Genomic DNA, 22,067 nt, shown 5'->3' on the forward strand with positions numbered 1-22,067 from the left:
TATATATATATTCTGCAGTGTGTATCAAACAATGATGATACATACTTTCAAAATGAAGCTATCTCATAAATATATAAATAACCAAATAAATAAATAAAAATGGCTCAGTTCCCTGCCATAGAGTCTTCATACATTTATCTGACAACTTAGAAATTTGGAAATACCTGATTGAAATGGCTATATAACAGAGGCCCCAAAATATCACATGTCACAGAACTCTGGACACTCACTTCTCATGTGACAGATCAGCCTAACGCACACTCAACATTTAAATGTTGCTTCCCTTCCCATCTCAGGCTTTGCTACTTAACAAAGTTTATGTGGTTTCTCTCCCCCGCTCTGTTCACACAACGAAGTGTGTAACAGATCCTGAAGTGTGTGTTGTAAGATTAGAATCAGACTCAAGTTTTCCCTTCAAGGGAAACCAAACTACATTGAGATTTGAGCATTACAAAACTGCAGAGTACTTCACAGAGTTAAGGGTGGGTGTGTAACTTTACATATACAGATTGATATCCTGAACGTGGATTTTTAACATTCTAAAGGGCAGGAAGTACACACATATGCACTTTGTCTCTTCTGTAGATTGGGAATCTCTAAAGAGATAATGGTGGTGAGGATGATGATGATGGATAAGAGCACTCTAATTTATAAAAACATACTTTGTCCTCATGAACTCTATAGCACATTGCATTGAGAGAGAAACACACACACACACACACACATACACAGAGACAGACAGATATCATTGCTCCTCTACCAATATATCATCATGAATTTTCAAGAGAAATATTGATGGAATATGCAATCCAAAGTAGAATACTAAGCAATTTTCTGGATAGTTAAAGCAAAAGTACTGTTCATTATTCTAAACCTGTCTTATCTGGTGTGTGTCTTAACTGGTTCAACCTTTTACTTGCAAGAATGAACAAAGCCATCATCAGCTCCACTGGAAGGAAACTGTATGACGGTGAAATGCTCAGCCAAGAGAATCAGAGGCCAACCTTCCACATCACTTTGCCAGTGGCAGATGCACAATACACACCCAACTTTAACCATTTCATCTTTGCGTAAGGTATTTGACTGCTAACCAGAAGGCTGGAGGTTCAAACCCACTAGCTAGTCCTCGGAAGGAAGGCTGGGCAGTCTACTTCCATAGAGATACCGTCTTGGAAACCCAAGGAGGCGTCGCTATGAGTAGGATCCGACTCAACAGCAGTGACTTTTGAGTTTAGAACCAGGTGGTTCAACAAATAAATATTGAGCATTTATTTCCATAGTTCATCAAACCTATGTCACCATTGATTATTAAGATACCATTATTTTAATACCACTTTAATGCCATTGGCAAAAACAACCACCTGACAATTAAACAATGACATGTCATTGACTATATATGCAACTCCCATTTCTGAGATGTTAAAATGTTAAGTGAAAAGTGCATCTTAGAATTGATGAAATACAGTGTGTACCAACATGTGTTGTAAGGGTATAGCAATGAGTAAGACAGACAAAGGAGCTCTGGTAGCATAGTGCCTAAGACACTTGACTGCTAACCAGAAGGCTGGAGGTTCAAACCCACCAGCCACTCCTCGGAAGGAAGGTTGGGCAATCTACTTCCGCAGTGATACTGCCTGGGCAACCCAAGGAGGGGTCGCTATGAGTCGGGTCCCACTTGATGGCAAATAACAACAACAACAAGACAGACAAAGACCCTACCCTCACAGAGCTCTCAGGCAGCAGAGTCTCATCAGGCTGACCGTAAAAGAGAATGGGACACTGTCCCCTGGGCATGGCTTCAACTCATGGCTGTATGTAGCCACATAGTAGGGAGCACTCCAGGAAAGCCTGATGCCTCAGACAAGGAGGGGAGCCACAAGGAAGTATATGAAAAACATGATTATGAAAGATACTTGAAGCCAAAAGGCAATGAACAAATACATTATTTTAAAGACTTGTTTTCTTGGACCTGCTCATTTGCAGCTTAATTATGAGCCTCGATCTTCCTATTTAAGAAGCTTTGGTGGCATAGTGGGTAACTGCTAACCAGAAGGTTGGCCGTTCAAACTCACCAGCTGCTCTGCAGGAGGAAGATGAGGCAATCTACTTCCATAAAGATTTATAGCTTTGGAAACCCAGTGGGAGTCGCTATGAATCAGAATTGACCCAATGGCGGTGGTTTTTAATTTTTTGTTTTGAGTCATCTTTCTTCTTAAAGAACCTTGGTTGCACAGTGGTTAAAGCACTCATCTGACAAACAAAAGGTTAGCAGTTCAAACCCATCAACTGTAGGAGAAAAATGTAGTTGTCTGCTTTCACAAAGATTACAGCCTTGGAAACCTCAAAAGGCAGTTCTACACTGTCCTATAGGGTCTCCATGAGTCAGATGGCAGTGAGTTTTTGGTTATTTTCATTCTTCCCTCTTTAAAATTCCCTCTCACCACTCCTCCACTATCTCCACATGCCCAACTCCAAATATTTTTTATGCCCTTTCCCTTTTTCTCCCAGGAGACTTTCATTAGCTTGTTCTTCAAATCAGACATCCAGAACGTGACCGAATGTGAGAAATATTAATTCTAGCTGCTTACTGGTGCACTTTTATATTGATAATTGATAGCTTACCTAACTTCCTGGTTTTACTTGATATGTAACCTTGTGTTTTCTTAAATCCTCAGAGGCTTATTCTCTGCTATTTTAGGTAGCTATTCAGTTCTAGCAATTAAAACAATGAGGGGAGAATGTGACTGACAACTGACGCTGGTATGCTACTTTATGGCCAGAAGTCTCAAAGCAAATAGATCAGTTCATTCTAAGGATAAAATGCTACAAGGTCAAAGTAGTTTAAGTCTTTTTAAAATGGCCTTAACCTCTTGCCGTTGAGTCCATTCCAATGCATGGCAATCCCAAATGTTACATAGTAGAACTACTCCATAGTTTTCTTGGTTGTAATCTGTACAGCAGATTGCTAGGTCTTTCTTTAGTGGAGCTGCTGGGTGGATTTGAACTGCCAACCACTAGGTTAGTAGTAAAGTGCAAACTATTTGTGCCACGCAGGGACCTTACTGATCAGAAAAAGAATCAACATCTTTAAGAGAAAACTTAGTGCTTATCATACATGCTCTATTATTATCAGATTTAAAAAATTATCATCAGATTTAAAAAATATACTGAAATATATCATATTGAAATATACATTCCTCTATAGCCTGCAGCTGTTCTACTACTGCCTCATGTATAGCAAATTAAAACATGTATAATGCAGGCATGCCTCATTTTATTGCGCTTTGCTCTATAGAGTTACGCAGATACTGCATTATTTACCAACTGAAGGTCTGTGGCAATCCTGCATCAAGGAAATCTATTGGTGCCAGTTTTCCAATAGTATGTGCTCACTTCGTGTCTCTGTGTCACATTTTAGTCATTCTCACAATATTTTGAACTTTTTCATAATGCTGTTATACACTTAATAGACTTTAATATAGTGTAAACATAACTTTTATATGCACTGGGAAACCAAAAAATATGTGTGACTCACTTTATTGTGGTGGTCTGGAATTGAACCTGCGATATCTCTAAGGTATCCCTGTGTGTGTGTGTGTGTGTGTGTGTGTCTGTGGGTGCGTATAAAATACATACATATGTGTATATATGATTATATGTGTATATTTGTGTGTTGTTTGTTGCTGTTGTTATGTACCGTCAAGTCGGATCCGACTCATAGCAACCCCTCCTTGGGTTTCCGAGGCAGTATCACTACGGAAGTAGATTGCCCCATCTTCTTTTTGAGGAGTGGCTGGTGGGTTTGAACCGCCAGCCTTCTGATTAGCAGTCAAGTGCCTCAGGCACTATGCTACCAGAGCTCCCGTATATTTGTATATATATGTGTAATACATATATGTGTATACAGTTATGCATCATGATTGTCAAGTGTGACATGCCTGAATTGCAAGCAATAACATTCACTGATTTTTCATCTTCATGTTGCTTAATAACCTTTTGTTTTACTTCCAAATCTAAACTTCTCCTTTGTCTCTTGCTGCTGCTATCACTAGTGCTGGTTTTACTGCATTTGGGAGCCATGATGCACTTCACAGTAATATTTTGCAAGGAAAATTAAAGGCTGCAACACTCAAGAGATGCATGATAGACAAGACTGGATGCTGCTCCTTATGAGTTGAAGCATACACTGTTACATGGCAAACTTTTTAGATAGAAAGCACAGTACAGTACACACATAAGCCAATAACTAGGTGTTTATTATAAGTATCAAGACTTAGGTATTAGATGTTATATGTGTACTGTACCATTATACACCTTGCAGCCTGATCGCTTTGCATACAAGACACATGAGATACACATGTTGTGTGTGAGAAGCTGTTGTGTTCCCTATGCCCCATTCTTCAATTGGGATTTCTGAACTCTTATAACCTTATGGGACCATGGACATGTACACAGTCAAATGTTGCCTAAACAAATGCTATGTGTTGCATGACACACACACATACATACTTTGGATCCTTTCTCTGTAATTTACTTTAATTGAGAAAGCTCAGACATTCACATTTCTGAATAAATTGTACTGTTTAACATTCTCCATAGATGTTCTTTCTGGTTTCAGGAATCTAAAAAAGAATTTTTTACTATAAAGAAGCTAGGAAGAGTGATTCTAAATTAATTTCCTCATTCATTTATTATACAACCATAGATTGAACCCCTTCTCTGGCACAGGGAGGGAAAGATGTACAAGATCTGGTTGCTGGCCCTGAGAAGGCAGCAGTGTGTGTTGGCAGGAGCAGAGGCTTGGGAGTGTGATCAGACACATGTGCATCAAACCTCGGCTCTGTCACAGGCTCTCTGGACTGTCCACCCCCCACCCCCCGGCCTCCGACCTGGGCATGTTACACAGTATCCGTGAATTTGAAATTCCCACCTATAAAATGGAAACAACAATACCTACTTAACTAAATTGTAGGAGAATAAAGGGTTTATAAAGACAGAGCATACTGCCTCGGAAACCCAAGGAGGGGTCGCTATGAGTCAGAGCCGACTCAACGGCACGTAACAACAACAACAACAAAGACAGCATAGTGATGGCAGGTTGGAGGCACCGCATAAAGTTATGTTTTTTTATCTCCTTCCCTCAGCAGACTTGTCAGAGGTATGTTGTCTGCTACTGCAGATACTTTCATATGTACGTTATGCTTTTCTTTTCCATTGCATTTATTTTCTTAGTTGCATATTTCTAAGATTAACAATTTTATTATTAAATGGGAAGGCAGGATGAAGAGGTTTTGGATTACATAGAAAGTCTTTTTTGAGGGTTATTTAAAAAAAAAAAAAAAGCTTAGCTCTAAAAGTTTCTAAATAATGTATCTTTTCACTCTCCTTGTTCACAAGGAAATGTTGTAGGTTTATGCACAGACTTGGATATTCAAAACTTTCAGATAATCTATTGCTAGAAAATTTGGCCAAGTGTTATTGTCTAATGTGGTTGAAAGCAAGCAAACTTCACATAAATAATAATCATAATCACAACAATATAACTAACAATGATTGAGCACCAACTGTCTACCAAATACTATTCTAAGCACCTTATGGGTATTTGCTCACTTAGACCTCACAATAACCCTATCAGACAGATATTATTGTTCTCATTAAAGATAAGGAAACATACAGAGAGAATCAGTGACTTGCCCAAGGTCACACAGTGAGTGAAGAGGTGAAGATCCCTGACTCTGAACCACAACAGTCTGGAACCACAACACCATACTTTTTTTTGGAAATGTTATATTCTTCTTAAAAAAAAAAATTCAGACATTGTAGTACCTCACAAATAGCAACATCACCAGTCAGCCAACAGGCATTTCTAGTGCCCTAGGCATAAGTAGGCAAGTGTATATGCAAGGGTTCCTCTGAAGTTCTTTATCCTAAATTAAAACATTTATTTTTGTTTTAATCCAATCCATTGGCAAGAGACTTTAGTTAGAGAATAAAAGTGAATACCTACCCCTAGCATCTGCCTCAAGATTTTGTTTCCACTAATGCTACCTTTAGGAGCTCTGGTAGCATAGTGCCTAAGGCACTTGACTGCTAACTAGAAGGCTGGCAGTTCAAACCCACCAGCCACTCCTCGGAAGGAAGGTTGGGCAATCCTACTTCAGTAGTGATATTGCCTCAGAAACCCAAGGAGGGGTCCCTATGAGTCGGGGCTGACTTGACGGCACACAACAACAACAACAACAACAACGCTACCTTTTACCTCCATTTTATTAGTAACAAGACTATCGTTTGTTAAACATTATGCTAAGTACTCATATATATGATCTCATTTACTCCTCAAAACAACCCTATGTGGTAGTGCTGGATTTATCCTCATTGTATTGATAAAGATGCTGAGGCTCAAGGAAGATAAGACACTTGCCCAGTTGCACAGCTGGCATGTCGGCAGAGCAAGGATTGCGACTCTCACTCTTTCCCACCACACCATAGTGGCTCCCTTAGAGAACACACGGTCCTTGATAACTCTCTCTGGTTCCAAGAGACACTGCAATGTATTGTGTGAGAAGCCAGCGTGAAAACCAAACCATTATTCCTCTGACCTCTTTGTGTGATGGTCCTGACACTGAAAATGCAAAGATTCCCCATGGCTTGGAAAAGGGAACTTGCTGGGAACAAATAATCTCAGATCAAATCAAGAGCTCCTACACCAAAAAAAGCCCACATACCAAGGCAGAAGCTGGGGAACTCTAGCCTTCTTTAGCTGACTTCAACCCCAAATAAAGAAACTAAAAAGACAGAGCTAACATAGAGTTTTCATGGATGGTTCACTGCAGTACAGTGTCTCAATGGCACGGATGGAGGGATGTACAGGTGCAATATGACAGCTTAAGTGGAATGCACTCCTTCCATCTGTGTTAAGGTCTAAATAGTCTTGTTATGGAACATAACTGTGCCACCCTTATTGGAATTGCCCTTTCCTTAGTCTAAGATAAAGAGCCCTGGGTGTGCAACGGTCAGCAGCTCAGCTACTAACTCAAAGGTCAGCTATTTGAACCCACCAGCCACTCTACAGGAGAAAGATGTAGCAGTTGCTTCTGTGAAGGCAGTGATACTCTGTCCTACAGGGTCACTGTGAGTTGGAATCGACTTGATGTCAACCATTTTGGTTTTGGTTAGCCTAAGAATGTTACTTTTCTTTCTAAAACATTCAACTATTTTAAAAACAAGTTCAGAAAACTGTGGGAGCCCAGGAACATCTCCAGACTAAAAGGATCCACAGGGTGGGCAGAAAAGATGGTGTAACCAGCCAGTCTTCCCTAGACAACAACTAGTCCTTGGGTTTTCTGAGTCATTCTGTATCTTAGTTCTTTTATGATTACTAGTCCAGGAAATCGGTGCATCGAATACTATGTATGTGTATGTCATATGTTCCGTTTGTTATGATAGGAGTCCAGGTATGTCACCATGAATTTTAGTTCTCCATGCTCGTGCTGCTCAGATGTAGCATCAAAGCAACCGTGTACAGATTCAAGCTGAGCCAGGCATGAATCTTACTTTCTGTTAGACCAACAGTGTTAAGGGGACAGTCTTTGGTCAATTGCACCTATTTTGAAAAGCTTATCAAGTTTCAAATGAAATGTGGCCGTTTCTTTCAAATGAAATGTGGCAGTTTCTATCAGGAAAAATGTGTTTCAGCAGGAAAGTCTAGTTAACAGCTAATATATGAAAGCAATGAGAATTTTCCTCATTGCTGTGATGAGACCAATATGTATTGGTGAGCTGGGCTGGGATGCAAAGGGATCTGATCTTATTTTTAAATAAGAGCATTTAGACTAGGGCCTGAGAGTAAAGGAGAGTCAAGTTATCACTAGCACTGTGGAGTGTCTAAGGGCTTTTAAAACTTGGTCTGCTCGCCCGTGCCTTAAGAGGTTGTGTTGAACAAGAAGGGAGAGGACTCTACGTAACCGAGAATCATTTGTTTTATGTATACATAATCCCAAAGCTCCACTATTCCAATTTAATCAGTAACAATGGATTTTCCTTCCTAGTCAGAGAAGCAAGATGCTGAAGTCTTTACCCTCCACAAACAAAACAAAATACTGTATCTGCTTCACAATGCTCCAGCAAAATAAGAGGGTGTGTATGTGTGTATGTGGAAGGGGCAGATAGATGAAACAAGATTAACCCTAGTTGATAACTGTTGAAGCTGGTGAACATGGAGGTTCAGTAAATTACTCTCTCTACTATACATTTGTGTATGTTAGAAATTTTCCATTATATATATATAATGGAAAATTTCTAACATATGTTTGACGACATGTAACAACAACAAACAATACACACACACACACACACACATATATTTTAATTTACAGAAGTACTAAGAATTTCCATAAAGTAGAACTTAAAAAGTCCAGACTTGACAGAATGGTGACATTAATTGAGACCCCTGCAAATGAGCCCAGCCTGACTGCTCACTCCTTACCCTTCAGGTATACTATACACTAACCAACTTACACTACTAACCGGGATCTTAGTACATTTCTGTGCTTTCTCACCTCCACGTCTGTGTCCATGCTATTTCCCTCTGCTTGGAATGCTCCCTTCCCTTTGACTCCAGCTCCAACTATAAAAATCCAAGCCACATTGGTATCCTCCTGTATCAACAGTATCCTTCTTTGTTAAGTCTGATTATTCCAACGGAAACAATCTCTTCTCCTTTATACTCCAGAACTCCTCTTGGGCTCTCTTGGGCCACAGCTCACAACATAATGGTAACACCCATGATAATAAGAGGAATCATAATACTAGCAGCTAATATGTACTGCGTGCTTACTGTGTACCAGTCACTTTAAATATGTTACCTCTTTCAATCCTTACTATATCCTCTGAGGTTATTACCTTTATTATCACTATTAATCCTATTTTACAGATCAAAGTCTAAGGTTCGGAGAGGTCAAAAAGATTGAAAACAGAGATCCAGTTTAGTGCAATCTGATTCCAAACGAACCACCAAAAATTTTAAGCCTCTGTGGCTGAGATGGTACAGTAGCGTTTGGCTGCTAACTAAAAGGTTGGAGGTTTGAGTCCAGCACAAGGTGCCTCAAAAGAAAGGCCTGGCAATCTACCTCCAAAAAGTCAGCCATTGATAACACTTTAGAGTACGGTTCCACTCTGACACAACAGCAACTTGTTTGGCTTGCAACAGTTAAGCGCTTGGCTGCTAACTAAAAGGCTGGCAGACCAAATGCACCCAGCGGCTCTGCAGGAGAAAGATCTGGCAATCTGCTTCTGCAACGATTATTGTTGTTGTTGTTGTTATGTGCCATCGAGTCAGAGAGACTCATAGCGACCCCTCCTTGGGTTTCCGAGGTGGTATCTCTACGGAAGTAGATTGCCCAACCTTCCTTCCGAGGAGTGGCTGGTGGGTTTGAACCACCAGCCTTCTGGTTAGCAGTCAAGTGTCTTAGGCACTATGCTACCAAAGATTACAGCCTAGAAAACCCTTTGGGACAGTTCTACTCTGTTACATGGGATCACTATTAACCAGAACTGACTCAACAGCAATGAGTTTAAAATCCTTAGCTATAGAACCAGAATAATGTGGTATAAATTAAAGTCTAGCTGGGGCAAAATTCTGGCTTTCTGGAAAACCCAAGAGCCACATTCTTGATGAATACAACACTATATACACTTTATTCTTCCCACTGTCTTGTAAGCTCCTTCAGGGAAGGAACAGTGTCTTTTTCTATTTTGTGTCCCCACCTGCATTGTCTAGTACAGTACAATTCCTTGTACATAGAAGATACTCGATAATGTTTTGTAAATTGAACATTGCACTAATACAGAGCAGTTCTTGCTTTCTAAGGCATATTGCAACTCTGTTAATCCACCTGCCTACCTGCACAAGGAGATGAGATGGAAAAACTAGCCCACAGAAGAGCTGCCTAAACATCTCTCCCCCCCATCACCTCTGTTCACAAGACCACAAAACTAAAATAGTTTTCATCTTCTCCCTACATTGGCATGGTAAGGGACTAGAAAGAATGATTACTATTTTCATTTAGCCTCCCAGTGTGGGCTTCTTCCCTCTGCAATGCCCCAGCCCCTAGCAGCCTGAGGAAAAGCCAAAGAGATCCAGACTTTGTCTAGGTGGCAACTCAGAAATGTGGAACTGAGGAAGACAGGCTGATTTCCCCCCTTAACTTTCCTTTCTCTCATTTTTCCTTTCAGACTTCCTAAATCTGGATTCATTCCACACCACATAACAGAAATAAGTTGCTGCTTTAAAAAAAAAAAAAAAACATATTTTGAGGCTCTTCCTGAACACAGTGATTGCCCTCTAAACTGGTCCTAAGTAAACTTGTGGAGTAGGCTCAGTTGTCTTCAGGACCTTTCCTAAACCGTCTCAATGTTCTTCTTCTTCTAGCTGTACGTCTTCTCCCTCTAAGAACCCAGCTTATGCCATGTTTCTGTAAAGTCTTACTCCCAGAACTGAAAAGTACTGGCTGATGAGAAAGTGTGAGCTCATAAAATGTTTAAGGTCCTCTTGTCACTCTAGCTCTTAACTCACCTCCCACCAGTGATATGATCATTTTAATAGGGGAAGATGACAAGGCCTTCCAGTCCCAAAAGAATGAAGCAATAATGGTAGAAGAACCAGGAATAGGAGTTGGAATTGGGGGCAATGGCTAGTCACACACGGCTGACTCTAAATGTTCTCTCTTCTGGGCTCTCATAAGTCATGTTGCTATAATGTTGTTGCTATTATGTGCGGTCGAGTGGGACCTGACTCATAGCAACCTCTCTGAGGGTTTCCAAGGTGGTATCACTACGGAAGTAGATTGCCCAACCTTCCTTCCAAAGAGTGGCTGGTGGGTTTGAACCGCCAGCCTTCTGGTTAGCAGTCAAGTGTCTTAGGCACTATGCTACCAGCACACTCCTTGCCATAATGTTACATGATGTAAATGTTTTACATTTTATTTTACTGGAAGTTATTTGCTTTGGTCATAAACTTAGATATGCCAGCAAAATACCAGTGTGTTTGTGTGTACACATGGGTGTACATACACATACCTATCTATGAAGAGGTACAGGGGGCCACAATTGTGATATATCAAGTATAACTCAAGTTTTACCCAATGTCATTCATCTTGACAGCCGTGCATTTTCAAAATTAATAAAAAGCATAAGGAAACTGCTACACAATCACCAACTAAAGAATCTTGGCCACCAAGCTAAATATCTAGTCATCTGTGTTGTACATTAAGTGTGAAGGCACATATCACAGTTTGGAATTTAAATGGAAAAATCAATACCCTACAGGAAATCCACAGTTGCATAGCAGATTTTTATATCAGCCAATGCTTTCTTTGTCAGTGCCTTCTGATTACACATACTTGTGTATTCCAGGCATCGATTTTATCTTGTTTTTGTTTAGGTTACTTAATATTCTTTCCTCTTCCAAGAAGCAGAAGTAGGGGTGGGGGAGGAAGACAGGGAGCTAGAGTCATCAGACTTTCAATATAAAGTCAGAAGCAATGTCCTGCTACCTGGCCACAGTACTTTCTTTCCATCAGTGCCTGTGGCCCAGAGGAACTGTGGCCCAGAGGAACTGTGGCCCAGAGGAACTGTGGCCCAGCCATGTGCTCCTGATCTGTTGTGAGCTCAGAAGTAGCCTATACCCTCCAGTATTTTCTCTTGAGAGCCAGTCAGCGTCTGCCACAGAGCTACCCACCTCTCTAAACTCACAGCTGCTGTTGCTGTGTTGAACCATGCAAGAAGATGGCAGAACTGCCCTTAAGCTAAGAAAGCACTTTGGAGTGGACCTTACAATCTTCCCTGACAGATTCTCTAAAAACGTGCTTGCTCTAAGCCGCACTGAGAAAACTCCAAGGACTTCCTATTCTTCTCATAAGAATAAACAAGTCTCTTTCACACAGAAGCATAACTTTTCAGGGCTTCATAACCATCCAAACACCAAGACTTCTTATGCAGCTAGAAAAAAAATTAAATTTCTCCATCTCCATTGGAGAAATAAGCTTACTTGTTTTTTTTCTCTTTATTCTCCTTTTTCTTTTATCACAGGGAAGTATGCAGACCAAAATAAAGCATGTCTAACAGTGACCAGAAGGACAAAGATTACACCAATCTCTCAAAACTTCTGCCAACACAATATTGTGTTTAACCACAGCAATGACTAAACATACATTTTCTCTAAAGATAGCTGGAAAAGATGTTAACATACATGTTTTACTTCCTCCTGTATAAACTGACCACAGCCAGACTCAGGCAAGTTTATTTTTCCAATAAATAGGGGGCGGGGGATCAAATATGACATATTACTTTTAACAATTTCTCTAAAAGGAAGGAAAGCATTCCCAAAAGTATTCTGACACCAAAACATAACATAAATGGTCCCTACGGTCTTGTATTGGGTAAGCACAGTTTTGTACTCAAACATTAAAACTGAAGCAAATGAAAAAAGTTTCCTCAATATACCTTATGATAACAGGAACGGTAGTTTAAAAACGCTAAGATAAAATAGAAGGTGAATTAAAACTTCAATAAAATTGCAGTTGTTGGCCGCCAATTTGCCTACAGATTGATGGATCGAGGTACTGCACACAGCATGAATAATGCTACCATTAACTGTGCAGGACTGTGGAGGGGAAAAGGAGTCTCTCGCTTTCGACACAGCTACTGCAGCTAAAATCGTAAGAACTGTATTTTTTGTCACTTCTTCTGCTCTTTGGACACTTTGTTTTTAACGAACAGTTGGTATCAGAGCTAAGTCCAAAGACCATTACATGTGGGATTTCCTAATGCAGAGATCTGGCAGAGTTGTGCTGCACTGAGCCAAAAAAATTCAAAACTCAACAGCAATTAGACTACCTTGGAATTTAACAACTGAGCACCCCCATTCTCTTGCAGTGTTTCCATTTAGTTGGAGCAAATGTTTTGCTTTAGTGCAAATGAAAAGAAAAGAACATTTAGGGACATCGTAGCTAGATCCCTCATAAAGCTTCATTTTCAAAGGCAGTGCTTGAATCTCTAAATAAATGACAATTCATTCTCTGTTTAGGTAAACAGAAAATGCATTGTGGAGCACTCATTTTCAAAAGCTAATCAAGAACATTACGTCCCAACAGATTCATTTAATAGAAATATAATAGGCATTCCTGCTTGCTTTTCATCTTGTCTGGCTGTAAATGCTAAAATGAACAGCAAATTAACCCTGCCTTGGAACAGAGTTTCTGTCACAGCTGATATCCTCTCTCTCACGACTTGTAAACATCCCCAAATCCTGTCATTGCTTTGACTCCTTCTACATAGGAGAGACAGAAAGTGCCTGATTGAGTTTGGCAAGAGAGCGGAAGAATACTTGAATTCTAAAGGGAGTACTACGAAACAACTCTGCTATCTTTCCCTGCAGAACAAAATATTACAATGTTATCTCCTACAATAGGGTACAATTAGCAAGGAGGAGGAAGGGTAGGGGTGGAGTTTTTTTTTTTTTTTTTTTTCCAAGCTACATAGTATATCAACTGTCTTTATTATTTTTAACTTTACTAGCCATTCTCCAAACGGCTGCTTATAAACTACCATACCAAACAAGCTAATAAAGACAGGGCCATTCAAGCTCTATAATCAGATATAAAAGATTCGCAAACAATCTGAGACCTTATAATTAATATTCAGTGATATCAGAATTAGCATTTAGAACTCTATACAGAAAAATTATAATATTTCATAAATTATGTAATAATGAACAAATCCTTTCAAAAACTGTTTTCACTGTGCTAAAGTAACATTCTAGACTTGTTGTAAGTATGTTATTCTTACAAGTAGTTCGCAGTTATTCTTGAAGGCAAGCCTTGGAGTTTCCTTAGCATAGTGCTGCTGGGGAAAATTTTCAGCATGTCCATCTTCATCTCTAGCCTGAAGGGAAATATAATGGCCTATTTAGGGACTTACAAATAATGGAAGAAAAAAAAGCTAAAAGCATAACAGCTCAGATCATTAAACAAACGGGAATCCAGAAATAACAACATTATTAAGAAGCTTGTTTAAATACGCAGTACGCCTTTTAGATAGCCAAACTTGGGATTTGTTTTATTCTTTACATAGTTGAGTTTGAACATGCAAATTCATTGTGGTGTAATATTTAAAACAATATGAGACAAACCAAAATGAGATCATTTTGTAGGAAATTACCACCACTTTGTGTGACTTAAATTGCACATTTAGGATTAGGTGACATACGTACGTGTTTAAACTTTTTGGCATGCTCAAGCAATCCTACATAATGCACTTTTTTAAAAATTCTAATAGCAAGGCCATATGAAAAGCAATTTGCATAGTTATATTTTGCATTGTAATACTATCAGAAATAAACTAATTCCCCTTCACTTTTTAATAAAAATCTGAAAGGAGCAATGATCTAATAAGAACAATGATTCTTCAATGCAATGCAGTTAAAAAATATATACTTAATTAAGAAGCTGCATTAAAAGTTACTGGTGATTTTGATCTACACTGTTAATTCAGAAAACTGCAGTTTAAACGGAGCCATAACAGAACCCATTAGCAATACCACTTGCATTCAGTCTTCTCTTTCTAGTCTCCATCCTTTTCTGGTTTGGAGTTGGAGAAAAGGGAGAGGTAGGTGAAAGGAGGCGTGTCCACAGCACACTCATTAAATCGTTCATTTGGGTGACACTTGCTCTCCCCGCTCTGCTCTCATCTCATCTTAGCCCTAACTGCTCTCTCTCCTGGCCTCCTGAAATTCACAGCTGAGCTGTCTCCCTCACATATGGCTTGCATATAATTATGCATATTCCATTTTGCACTGCATTAAAATGATGAGCTCCTGGCTCTCTGCCAGCTGATTTGAAAAAGCCCCAGTGAACTAGGGAAAAGGAGAGAAGCAGCACAGGGAGAGCTGTACTGCAAGCAGCAGGTAGTTCTGTCTGCTGTCTCTTTAGATAAAATGTATGTCTAGCACAAAGGGAACAGCTGAGAACTACCTGTTGTGATGTGTGGGTCGAGGGGGAGAAAACAACGAGCATACATTGGTGGCTCAGCGATGACAGTGCTGATGTATTGTTTCTCCTTTAATGGACTGAAATCTGCCTGCTGACAAATGTCACTCAGAGCTCCCTGCCACAGTAGGTCAGAAGGCCGTTTTAGAAAGGTATCCATATTTTGCACGTTTCAGAATGTATAGCTTGTTTTTAATAAAAGCTTCTGCTACTTATCACGGGAGGGAACTGACGGAATTTGGAAGTGGAATGTCATGCTCGAGTAATATTTGGGTTCCATGAAGTTTGTGGGGAGAAAAGAGTGTTTTGTTTTGGTTTTATTTTTGAGATTTATGAACATCTCTGGGACTGGGTGTCTTTTTTTACTGTGGTAAGTATACAGGTAACAAAACACTTGCTATTTTTACATCGGTATCTTTTTTATTGTACCTTTTTTTCTACCTTATAAATCAGAGTAAGATTAAAAAAAATGTAGTTATAAGTCTGGGCTGTATAGTGACCAAGAGAAAAAGTGTAAGCATTACTAGGGTCCAGGGATGCTGCTTCTCACTGACTCGGTTCTACTCTGCAGCTACATCAGGGCTTAAGTTAATATAACCTAACTGGGACCCATCTGAAACCCCAACAGGTAGAGGTAGCAGTGGTGTATACAAAGAAGAGACAATTTTAAGAAAATAGTAAGAGACCAATGGGGAACAACAATGTTAAATTCTTCCTAACTGAATTTTAAGCCATTCACCAAGGCATAAGTCCCTGAGAGCAGGGACCAATGTATTTCTTCTTTCTTACTCATGTCCAGTACCTTACTTCTGTTGGTATTTAATAACATTTCAGTGATAAAAAAAAAAAAAATGTACATGGATAGTAACTAGAGCCTACTATAAACATCTCTGTATAAAATGTCACCTCAAAATATGCTAAACTTGGGGGTGAGTTTATTGTATTTGCGATACACTATGATACATATGCTTGGAAACACTTCGCATATAGTTTACAAGGGCTACTATTTACACATGTATGTCTATATTCAATATATATGTATCTTGTGTATAAATATTCATAAGGTAGAATATGTTTATTATACATGTACTATGTATACACATTCATACACACCAGATGCCTGGGGATATTTTCAACATTAGTGACAAAAATACATTCATTCCACTTACATATAAGGTGCTCACAATGGTTTCTTATGTTTTTAAAGAACAACAACAAAAAATTCTACTATCTAAGATTTGAATGTTCTTCCTCGAAGGGGCTATAGATTTCATATGAAGCCTCATAATGTATGCGGTTAAATAAAACAGCACTGGAAGAGGAAGGAGAGGAGGACTGGAGATTGGGAGGTGGAAGGAGAAAGCCAGAAATGTGTTTCTTTATTGAGCTTTGTTTTGCCTCTGCATCAAACTCTCATGGCCCTGGGAATGGCCTGTCTCCTGACAACTAACCTGATTCCAAAGCCCAAGAAATTCCATCCTCAAGCCATTTGCTGTGTTTCCACCACATGCCACAGAAATGGAAAGCACACAACATGCAAGGAAACCCAACACCCTCACCCTCATGCTTGCTTGTGTGCATTCACACACAAACACTCACACACACCTCTCACCAAAGTAATCCCCTTTGCATTCTGAAGTGTTTTAATGTTAAATGTTACATTATTATTACAGGACTAAGTGAAATTAAGTGCATTCATCTAAGACAGTAGTTCTCTACCCTGGCTGCATTTTAGAATCATGTGGGATGATTTATTAACATGCTGGTACAGTGACTCCTCCCCCTCCCCCTTGCAAGATTTGATTCAATGGGTCCGGGTGGGGTCTGGACATGGGTAGCTTTTAAAAAGTTCTCTGGTGATTGTAATGTACAAGCAGGGTTGAGAACCACTGACCTAAGGAAAGCTACAGGTACGGCTAGGGTAGGCCCCTGGCATAGCTGGCAGAATGTTCTCTAACCAAATGCCAGGCCCACTGGAGTAAAGCACTATGCAATGACAAGAAAGGATATGAGATGTGGCCTCTGAGATGTCTTACTCTAAAGAATCAAGAGATTAGATGGCTAACTGTATGTAGGCAAAAAGTTGTTTTGTTTTGTTTCCTGGAGTTTCTGGCATGGCAAATAATCTAGGAAGAAATACTCTACCATTTCCTCAAAAAGGCCTTCCCTAACTGCTCTGGTCAAGTCAAGTCTTTATTATGGGTTTCCTTAGCACTCTATCCTTTCAAACACCTGACAGTTATAATCTTATAATCATTGGTGTGATTTTTGTCTCTCCCACCAGACTGCAAGGTTCCTAAAGGTAGGGATAGTGTCTGGTTTGCCTGGTGTATGGTAGGTGCTCAATAAATATCTGTTGAATGATTGGAACTCCACTGGGTGCTTACAAGATATGTGATATAATCTCTGTAAGTCACTGGAGCTTTCTAAATGTCACCATCCCAATTATATACTCTAGACCCTTATCTTTCTCTGCATATAAACTTCTGTAGGATCCATTATGTCTCCTGGGAAGACTGGGTAATTGCACTAGGGTTATTGTTCTGAACCACCTGACAGCAGCCCACCCTGGGGGCTAGTTAACCATCTCCTGCCACAGACCAGAGAAGGCAATAGCATAAAGTCCTTGAGGCCTTTAACACCTTTTCATAGTGACTATAGAGAAGAAAGCTTTCATCTAGGTTCCAGAGAAAAACTAGAGGTCCTCCGTTCTGTCTCTTCTTGCCCAAGCCTGAGCCCAGCCCTACAAATCATAACGCAGGAGAGCCCCGTGGTTACAAGACAGGTTTCAGAGATGAGCACCAGCGTTCCAGTCTTGGCTCTGCCTGGGCTTGGGCAAGTCGCTTATCCTTTCTGGTCTTTAGTGTGTCATCTGTAAAATGGATATAACCAAAATAAGACCTACCTTGTAATGCTGTGGTAAGGATTCAATAAGTCAACATGACAAAGCTCTTTGCCCACTGCCTGGTACACTGTAAGTGCTCGGTAAGAATGAGCTTTATCATCATTCCACAGCAACTTTAGACAATGTTAGACACAAAATTCAAAGGAACTTCCTTACACTACATATAGAAACATTTTAGAACATTTTATAATCTCTTATATATTGAAGTCAGTGTCTTATCTCTATCTGCCCATTTGGGGTGCTAGGCAATGACATATCAAGGGGAGTGGGCAAAGGGGAAGTCGGCAAACAATGAAACTGTTACAGTCACTGACTAATAGTAATAACAAAGAAGTAGGCCAATCTTTAGCCAGTTTTATTATTGTTCTTGACTTTACAGACAATGCATTCTTTAATTGCCTGTCTTGGAGAAGACCACCTTGGGATCTACTAGGGCCAGGAGACTTGTGTTGATGTCTGACTCTGTTCTGGAGTGACAGAAGAGACAAGTTCTGGAAGACTGAATGTCGAGACACTTCATGATGAACTAGCTCTGTGTGTCTACTGTCAACAGCTTTCTTCTGACTAATGTGCTAGATATTTATGCCGACTACAGGAAAAAGCAAATGGGGACTATTTTTCTTTGCATTGTACTACAAACGTGACTGTCAGACTAAAGGTGCACTTTTGACCTATCCTTCTAAGAAACCATCACTTCTTGCCATAAAGTAGAAATAAAAATAAAAATTCTTCAATCACACTGCAAGGAGATTTCCTCGTTTTGCTGACAATCATGCACCCAGTTCTCATGCTATGCCTACCATTTGAATAAATACAGTATTAGGTTATATGAGAGACCTGGAATAATTACTCTTCTACTTCATGTCTGGCTTAAATAAATGTTCTCCTCACCTCTCTTTCCTTGTGATTTGCTACTAATTCACTTATTTTAATTCTTACATACAGCAAAGTTTAGTTCTCTTTCAAAGAATTCACTTCTTCCTTTAAGCCAAAGCCATGATGTCATTCGAGCAAGATGAGCATTTTTTCTTCTCTGGAGGAAACCTTTAGGAAAGTGGAACATTCTAGAAACAGCTCCACCTGCCTACCCCAGAAAAGTGTGAAGTTTCTGGCTCAATGACCAAGAATGAAAAGGTTAATACCATTGCCATTTAAGTGGAAAGATAATTAGGCTTTGGAGCTATTACTTTCCTGTGATGAATGGGAGTTTACACCTCTATGTCACTGCGATTTCAGAATTCCTTTTGAAACCTAGGAAAGGTTCTGTCTGGAACCAGAGCTGGGGAGAGTGCTGCAGAGCTCCCAGCCTGCGCCTTCCAATGCCGCAGCAGATGTAGCACATGTCAGCTCACACATGTGGTGTCATCACCACACTTGGGAACATCAAAAATAGTGCATCTCAAATTTGCAGGAATAAGTTTAGAGATGAATAGTTGTAGAGGGCAAAAAAGGAAACATTAATTTTATAACTAATTTTCTGAACCAGAGTAATGGAATGTCTTTTGAAAATTCAAGATAAAAACATGGGGACACCTCTGAAAATTCTTGTAATTTCATTTTCTGATATTCTATTCCTGCACCATCCTTCTTTTCTCAAATGTATACACCCAATCTCTTGAGGAAACTCAGAGAGGAAAAAATGGCAGCTCATGCGTTAACTTTCAGTGTGTTGTGAATGTCTTTATGAACTTGACATAAAAGTCCATCCAATTTCTTTGTCCTTAATTCAGCCAGTCCTGGTCCTGGCCTGGAATAACATAGGCAGGCCTGCTCCCCCTTGAGTTACTGCCCGTCACTTCAGTAGCCCAGTTCCTTGTGACTGAATGCCCAGTTCCATTCAACTGAGTATACTTCCTGTATCCCATTTTCTCAGAAACTAGATTTTCACTCTCCTCCTTCACCTCTCCTGCAAATTGCTGTGCATCCTTTAACCTCTGTCCAGACTGCAGCTCCTTTAGGAAGCCATCAGTGAACTCTTCCTCTTGGTTCTAAACTGGGCTCTGTGCCCTTCGCTCTGTCCCTGTCTATATTTCCATTCCTTCTGCATTGTATCATGGCCATGTGTCTGTTTGCCTCCCCCACTCATCTGTGAGGTCCCTGAGTGCAGACATTGTGTCTATTTAGCTGCTGACCTCTACAGCCTGGTCTAGTGCCTGGCATATTATAAGGAATCCATAGATGTGAATGAGTGAGTGAATGAATATAGGGGTTAATATCCTTTAAGCCCTAATTTCAGCCACTGGGCATTCTGCTCTGCACTTTAGTCCCCAGAAGTTGAGTTTCATGTCCCTAAACTTTAAAGTAGAGGGTTAAAGAAAAAGGGGAAGACCCTCAATGAGATGGATTGACACAGTGGCTGCAATGACAGGCTCAAGAACAGCAAGGATTGTGAGGAAGGCACAGGACTGGACAGTGTTTTGTTCTGTTGTGCATAGAGTTGCTATGAGCTAGAGCCAACTTGATGACACCTAACCACAACAAACCTTAGGAGTTCTCTCCAAAGCAGGGTTCTGCCAGAGCTCTGTGATTACACCTGCCTCACACCTGGACCATCATGACTAGTCCATGAACTTCTGCCCAACACCTGTCACTGCCACTTGATTAGCCACTAGAATCTCAGCCTCACTTCAGATCTTGTATTCAGTTTGTACTTTGGCCAATAACACTTTTGTCCCATGCATTCTCTCCCCACCCCCTTCAGTGGACTTCTCTTCTGGTCTTTGCCTAACAAATTCTAATCCCCAAAGGTCCATCCCTAGATTAGCCAGCCCAGAGTCTTGCTCCCTGTCTCTGATATCTCACCTCTTCCTAGTAGCCCAGGTCAATCTGGGACTCTCTGGTGTAAGTCATCTTGGTTATGACTCATGTCTTACCTCCTCAATCAGACTGGAAGCTACTTAAGGGCAGAGGCTACATTTTATGTATGAAACCCTGCAATGCTCAGCATAGAGCTCTGTTTAATAAACAATCCTGCAAATGTATGTTGAATGGATTCTTTAACCTTTTGCTCTTTCTTAAGGTAAGCTGCAAGCATCTAGGGTGGTGTAGTGGTTAAGGTATTTGGCTGCTAACCAAAAGGTCAGTGGTTCAAACCCACCAGCTGCTATGTGGGAGAAAGATGGGGTGGTCTGCTTCTGTAAAGATTTACAGCCTTGGAAACCCAATGGGGGTCGCTAGGAGTTAGAATTGACTCGATGGCCGTGAGTTTGTGTTTTGAAGATAAGGCCCAGAAATATCCCGTTTTTCTCCATTCCAAACTGCTTGGTTCTATACATGTGAACCCCTTAAATATGAGTTGCCCCTATGCAAATACTTCAGTCTTTGAACAGATCACAACAGCTGCATGGCTCACTAACCAGACTGGGTGTGCAGGCAGCTCGAGAGGAGAGCTCCCTCCTGGATGGAAGACTCCCACCTACATTGGGCTCCCTGCTCTGGAGACTCTCCAGGAACCCGGAAACATCAATCTCTGAACCCAGGCCTCTGCTCAATTGATGTTACTACTAATCTTTGTATCAGGAGCCCTTGCTCTCCCTTTCATCTGCTCATCATCAAAGATTGACTGGAAGATTAACTGTGGGGATGCCTACAGTTGTGCTGTTTTGCTTTCCTTCTTTTGACAAAATGAGTTTAAATTCCCATTTAGTGAGTAGACAGAGGGCGAAGCTATTTCCCCAGTGAAGTTCCTGCTAATTCTCCATCCTTGTCGACTGGCAAATGGAAGCACTTTCTCGATACCTCTTCAGGCTCCTCTGACAGTTCACACACTTCTGATGGATGAGATGTACTTACTCACCACAGCTATTTTCTTTTCACTCCGTGCAAACCTTTATATATATCATAAATTTTTAATATCCAATTTGGAGTCTTCAAAGAACAACAGTAACAAATATGCAACATGAAGATAATGTGAATCGAATCATGTTTATGGTCTCTATGAGCATCTCCTTAAATGATGCCAGGTCAGAGCCGCTCATGGCTGCGCTGATGTGAGGCTACCGGGCTGATCTCCTGCCTGATTAATGGCTGCCCTTACTCAGGGCCCCTAATGGATTGTGTGACAGTTATGGCAACAGATTCCACATCAGGCTGAAATACAGTGACCAAAGGAACTAAAA

The 22,067-nt window shown here is 40.3% G+C and overlaps 1 protein-coding gene across 1 annotated transcript in view; it reads right to left on the minus strand.

Moving 5' to 3' along the window:
* LOC103197015 (sine oculis binding protein homolog) overlaps positions 1-22,067 on the minus strand; it is a 199,403-nt gene that overhangs the window by 56,169 nt on the left and 121,167 nt on the right. The window contains exon 5 of the mRNA XM_042780945.1: positions 13,846-13,941. Coding sequence (XP_042636879.1) covers positions 13,846-13,941 — 96 coding nt within the window. The remainder of the gene's footprint in view (positions 1-13,845; positions 13,942-22,067) is intronic.

Source organism: Orycteropus afer, unplaced genomic scaffold (assembly GCF_000298275.1).
Source record: "Orycteropus afer afer isolate SDZICR_OR568_19922 unplaced genomic scaffold, OryAfe1.0 scaffold00072, whole genome shotgun sequence".
NCBI classification, from domain to species: domain Eukaryota; kingdom Metazoa; phylum Chordata; class Mammalia; order Tubulidentata; family Orycteropodidae; genus Orycteropus; species Orycteropus afer.